Source organism: Panicum hallii, chromosome 5 (genome assembly GCF_002211085.1).
Source record: "Panicum hallii strain FIL2 chromosome 5, PHallii_v3.1, whole genome shotgun sequence".
Classification (NCBI taxonomy): Eukaryota; Viridiplantae; Streptophyta; class Magnoliopsida; order Poales; family Poaceae; genus Panicum; species Panicum hallii.
Genome location: NC_038046.1, coordinates 15,793,016 through 15,799,015, shown reverse-complemented (window position 1 = coordinate 15,799,015; position 6,000 = coordinate 15,793,016). Strand labels below are relative to the sequence as shown.

At 49.6% G+C, this 6,000-nt stretch overlaps 1 protein-coding gene across 1 annotated transcript; it reads right to left on the bottom strand.

Annotated features, from left to right (window-relative positions):
- LOC112893668 (ABC transporter G family member 35-like) lies at window positions 1-5,321 on the bottom strand. Its single transcript, XM_025961122.1, has 17 exons — window positions 4,954-5,321; window positions 4,592-4,801; window positions 4,391-4,475; window positions 4,136-4,295; window positions 3,932-4,008; window positions 3,755-3,808; window positions 3,575-3,665; window positions 2,982-3,283; window positions 2,621-2,902; window positions 2,225-2,541; window positions 1,978-2,138; window positions 1,597-1,863; window positions 1,264-1,514; window positions 844-1,176; window positions 468-758; window positions 223-306; window positions 1-138 (listed from the first exon to the last, which is right to left on the bottom strand). Exons 1-17 carry the CDS (start codon window positions 5,319-5,321, stop codon window positions 1-3), a joined length of 3,471 nt encoding a protein of 1,156 aa, XP_025816907.1.
- Between the last annotated feature and the right edge of the window lie 679 nt (window positions 5,322-6,000).

The window sequence follows — 6,000 nt, the reverse complement described above, 5'->3', positions numbered from 1 at the left end:
TCACTGGTAGAGTTCAGATTTCTTGTATAGGTCGCTGAAATCAACACCTAGTGTCTGTTCTTGAGAGACTGTTGTTACTTCTAACATCCATGTTGCTGGATTGTAGCCGTCTTTAATTTTCCTGACTCCTTGAATTCCCTGGACCATATGAAGCAATATAATATAATAAGTAATCCTGAAGAAATCTAGAAAAAATTGGAAATTCTTGTAACATCACTACACCTCAAAATACTTAATCAGCTCTGAAGAATGATGGCCTAGTGGACCAACATAGATCTCTTCTCCTCCTCGCTTCATAAGGAAAAGCTGCAACCATTCATCAAACATTTTAGACCTTGCACCGGTGTTTCATGTTTGTAAGACCAGACATGATCAATGAAGTTTCACCAATTCAGCCTGTTTATCCAGATTCAAAGAAATGGTAAGGAGAAATCACTGGAAAGTACAACATTCAACCGTAAGCTCACCTCATCGAATGCTTCAAATATGTCAATGCTAGGCTGATGAATTGTGCAGACCACAGTTCTACCTGTATCAACAGTGTTCCTCACAGTCCTCATAACAATTGCAGCTGCCCGGGCATCAAGGCCAGAGGTTGGCTCATCCATAAAAATGATTGAGGGGTTTGCAACCAGCTCTACAGCAATGGTCAACCTTTTCCTCTGCTCAGTTGACAGACCATTCACACCAGGAAGTCCCACCAAAGCATTTCTCAACGGCTTTAGCTCCACAAGCTCCATGACCTCCTCAATGAACATCTGCACGCATAAAGGTAAGCAAATGCTGTCTAATATATCAAGTATTGACTGAAGTTGGGAGCAGGATCTATTCTGTTTGACTGACCTTTCTAGTGTTTGAATCTACATCCATAGGAAGGCGGAGCCACGCTGAGAAAAGAAGCGACTCATAGACTGTCACCTGCGGTGAGTGGATATCGTTCTGTTCACAATATCCCGATACACGTGCAAAGGTCTCTTGTTTCTTTGGGTATCCTGAAATGCTGATGTTTCCTTCAATGTAACCATTGGTTTTTCTGCCAGCCAACACATCCATTAGAGTTGTCTTGCCAGCACCACTGACACCCATCAGTGCGGTCAGCACTCCTGGTCTGAAAGATCCGCTGACACCTTTGAGAAGCTCTAACCGGTCCTCGACAACACCATGTGTTTTCATTTCCTGAATTTGAGTTCCATCAAAAGGTTACTTTGTCTTAGAGTCAATGGCACACTATTGATGGTATAGAGAAGTAATTTCAATATTTACCTGTGGCATGTCAACAAAATACTTGATGTCGTTGAAAGCGAGCGAAAGCGGGGCAAACGGAAGGACCATACCCCTTTGTGTGGTGCAAGAATGATTTTCAGCAGTTGCTGAACCAGATCCAGTGATACCCACTGTTGCTCGATGGGTACTTCCCAGTGCCAAGCTATCTTCAGCCAGAGCATTTCCGTTGAGGTTTGCATACTTCTCCTTCAGTTCCTCTTCAGATATCGATGGATGGGACTTACCATATGCTGTAAACTCAAAACAAAACCTTCTTAATTTTAAGTATTTACATTATCTAAAAAAAGGAGCAAACCAGTCCTAGGAACTCACGCTTCAGGTATGCCAGTGCAAGTGTGAAGAGACAATTGAAGAGCATTACAAATCCAAGCAATGCGCCTAAGCCGATCCAGTACCACTTTGCTTCTGGGAAGACTCCACGGGACCTGAGGGATTGCACACCTAGGGTCTCATTTGACACAGAGCTATTCAAAATTTTGTTCCAGCTGTGCCCCAACATCTCATTTACTGATATAGCATTCTGCGCATACATCAACGGGGAGATCCAGTAGCCCCATATCCACCACTTCTTCACTTTATCTGTCAATTAAGAAATAAAGAAGCACCCGCTTATTAAAAAGCAGCAAGACTAGTACTATGTAGAGAAAAGGGTGAAATTCTTCTTCTTTTTCCTAAAAAAATGTAAGGTTGTACCTCTTACTAGAATATATCCGCCCAACACCATAAAGATTAGCAGCATGAATGATCCAAAGACGTTTGCAACAATCATGTTCCTTGCTGCCCCACCAACAAATCGGAAGAGTGATGCTGCCATCTGGTTGACTGCTAGCAAAAGGAGATACTGCTTGAAGAACCTACATTCCACAAAACTAGGAGGGTCAAGAAAGGCCTGTAAGAATATATAGTTAACAAGCTGACCTAAATCTCTCTTTAATCTCACCTGCCTACATTTGGGTCAAACCCAATGACATAGTAAGCCATGAAAACAAACCCGCCAACCTCAACAAATGAGATTGGAATCTTGAGGACCCATGTGGGTATGGTGTAGGCCCATGCAGGAAAGAATAGGAGATCTCTCTGCTTGAAGAACACTGGCAGCTTAATGATGGTGAGTGCAAGTTCAGACAATCCATTGAACATGATCATCATCACCGCAAAGAAAAGTGCGCCCAGGTAGATACCCCCATCAGTCACTGAGTCACGGTGCATCTTTGTTCGGAAGAACAGAGTCATTGCCATGGTGGACACCATCATCATCTGACATATCAAAACAGCAACAACTCAGGCATTGTAATTATCCACACCATCTTAGATTTGAGCTAGAGTCTCCAATAACCTGCAAAGTTCTGAAGATGTAGACGAAGGAATTCCTCTTCATAAGCAAGATTTCCCGGTCGACGTTTGCTTTCAACAGCTCCCTGGCACTGACACCATACCTCGAGGTGGTCAGAGCAGCGGGATGGTTCTTCCTCTTGTCAAAAGGAACGGCTAGCTCGTTTGCTACAGCTCTCCCAGCATGGAAAGACTGGAATGCGCATGCAAATTCCTTAACCGACACATATTGGTATGGTTTGTCGTGCCGCGCCCAGTACTGCTTCTGATCTTTCCTGGAAGTAACCTGCTCAGCGAGGCCATGGAGATTGTTACAAGAAGAAAAATATATGGTTTCTTTCAGAAGAAGGTGGTGGTTTACTTACTTCTTGCAAGAAGTCAGCCACGCCCTTCCTCTCAGGGCACTTGAACCCAAGAGCCAAGAAGAATTCGAGCACGCTTTCTCGGGGCCCCTGATACACAATCTGCCCGTCCGAGAGCAGTATGATGTCATCAAAAAGGTCATATGTCTCAGGCGCAGGTTGCAGCAAGGAGATGAGGGCTGTGCCACCGAGGATGTGGATAGCCTGTCTAAGTGACTTTATGATCTGGAATGTAGTCGAGCTGTCAAGCCCAGTCGAAATTTCATCCATGAACAGCGCATTTGCTGGACCAACAAGCATCTCACCTGCAGGATTGCAGCCAATCACAAAACTGTCCAGTAAAAGCTACTATAATTCTGAATTGAAGTTAATATATAATTTTTACAGAACACGATGAAGAGTGATGTATCTATGTAGCAGGAGAACAGTTCAACACAAACTGCTGAAGAAAAATGAAAGGAAGTACATGGCCAGTATAAGATGAACAAGGAAACCAACGACAAAAACAAACTTTATGCTGATGCGCCACACAAGCAGGAAGTGACTGTGGTAAACAGAAAGGAAGGTTATAATCTACCCGAATTATGTCTAGCTACCTGTTGTGACACGCTTCCGTTGGCCACCAGAAATGCCCCTCAACATCTCATCCCCCACCATCGTGTCTGCGCATATTTCTAATCCTAATATCTGCAACAACAGATGTATAAATGTTGAATAATGGCAATAAAACATTGGTAATTCAATCTGAAAACCATCCACACTGGTAAGTCAAATACCTTCAGTATATAATCAGAGATCACATTAGCCTCTTGTCCCCGCACTGCGCAAGCCTAAATAATATAAGCAAAAGAATAAGCTAGGTCCTTATTTCCTACTGTACATGTGAGCTATCATGAAAGATATGACCAGAGTCACCAAATATCCTTAATTTATCTAAGACTGTAAATTCATGCCTTCATGAATGCGTCGATATCGGCGTCGGGCTTGATATTTCCCACCTTCTCCCGCCGTGAAAGCTCAGTCAGCATATCTGCCAACATAACAGGAACTTGATGAGTACATCAATTAAACATGCCAATCCTGCATAAAAATTTGCAAGCAGCAGAAATGGATGCATGCCCCTCGTGACTAAATGTTCACAGACTTCAGAATCATACCGAAGCGACTGCCAACACCTTGACAGCGTGCAGAGAATTCAAGCGTCTCCCTGACAGTCATCTCCCCAATGTGAAGGTCATGCTGGCTGATGTACGCTGCTGTCCTCTCCGGCACAAACTCGTCCATCCCATGCCCATTGTAGGTCACTTTGCCTGAAACCTGCTCATTGTGCGTATATATGTGAGAATGCGGTGCAGGCATCTATAATTATGGCAAAACTATTGATGGTATAATTAAAAGTTACTTTTCCGAACCTTGAGGTCTTTATCGAGCCTCCCGGCCAAGGCGAGCAACAAGGTGGTTTTGCCTGACCCGGGCGGGCCTAGCAGCAGGGTCATCCTGCAAACGCAATGACCGTCAGGAAGGATGCACAGAGATTGATACGGCCTGAGACCTCGCTCTCCAACAGCAACGAGATTTAACTCGAGATTCAAAGCTCGATTCCGAGAAAGGACCTGCGGGGCTTGACGATGCCGCTGACGTCGTGGAGGATGGGCATGGCCTGCTTCCGGCTGCGGCGCACCTGCAGCGCGCTGGCGACCTCCTCGAGCTTGTTGGTGATGGAGTTGAGGACGGTGGGGAGGCCGCTGGTGCCGACGCGCACCTCCGCCTCCGCCTTCAGGTGCTCGAACCGCACCTCGATCGTGGGCATGTCGATCCCGACCCTGCACGGCGGAAAGGAGCGCAAACCGTCAAGCAGCTGCAGCGCATGCAACTCGCCGGCGGCGGCAGCGCACCATAAGTACGTCCATGTCCGTGTCCTAGCTGAGCCGCAGGACGGCGACCTGAAGCTGCATGCGAGTCCAGAAGCACGCACCGCTCGACGCGCTCCTTGAGCTTGAGCAGGAAGCGCTCGTTGTCCTCGTCGGCGACGCGCACGAGGCGCTCCAGCAGCGCCCGGCGCTCGGCAGGGCCGAGGCCGAGCACGTCCACCATCTGGTGCGCGCCCGCCTCGCCACCCTCGCCGCCGGCGCCGAGCGGGAGGATGGCGCGGCGGACGCGGTCGCAGGTGGGCAGCCGCTCGAGCGCGGCCCACCGCAGGGCCTCCTCGTCGTCCTCGTCCCCCCTCCGCGAGGAGGAGCGCGAGAAGGCGTCCGGCGCGCGCCACCACGCCGAGGACCCGGACCGGGAGCCGCTGTCCAGGCGCATGCTCGCCACCTTCTGGATCTCCGCCGTCGCGTCCATGCTCGCCGCGGCGCTACCCCCGCCCGCCAACTCGCTCCGCAACGATCGAGACGAGAGCCCCCGCGTGATTCGTGCGGTTTCGCAGCGTCTCTGCAGGTGTGTTTCGCGGGATGCGAGGGCGCTGTCCTCTCCCGAGGTGGTTGGGGAGAGCGGAGGAGGGAGCGGGTGGGGTTTTGTAGGCGGCGCGAACGGGAAGGCGGAGCCGCGGGCGCCAGCGGCGTCGCGTACTGCGTCGGCTTACGCTGCCGGGGGGAACGCGACGGTCACAAGCCGTGGGCTGGGTGGAGAGGACGCCGGTTATTGTGGTGATCCGGCGTCAGGATTCGGGCGGAATCGCAGTCTGTGTCCAACTGTGCGCCGCTTGTGTGCGACACGGCGACCCGCGCCGTCGCTTCTGCTCCTCTAGAAGCCTACTACTCTGATTGCGCTCTGCGCTCTGGGGCCGGCGGTTTCGGCGCGCTGAAAGCTACTGGAGAGGAGCGCCGGTGAGCTAGGCGAACTTGGGGCACCGCGCCACTTGGCTACTATATTATTCAATGATCACTGATGCGGTTTAATGCGACGCGCCGAATCCTCTCGTTCAACCTCACGCTACAAAACCGTCTCTAACGACGGGCGAAAGCCACTCATCCTGTAATGGGGGATTGGGGAGTATACTACTCGCTCGTGTTTTTTTTCC

Bases quoted from the DNA above. Each gene is read 5' to 3' on its own strand.
- LOC112893668 (XM_025961122.1), bottom strand. From the start codon at position 5,321: ATGGACGCGACGGCGGAGATCCAGAAGGTGGCGAGCATGCGCCTGGAC. The intron at 3,809-3,931 runs GCATGAATTTAC...TATATTATTTAG, and splicing joins ATATCGACGCATTCATGAAG to GCTTGCGCAGTGCGGGGACA. The intron at 1,177-1,263 runs GTAAATATTGAA...ACTCAAATTCAG, and splicing joins ATTTTGTTGACATGCCACAG to GAAATGAAAACACATGGTGT.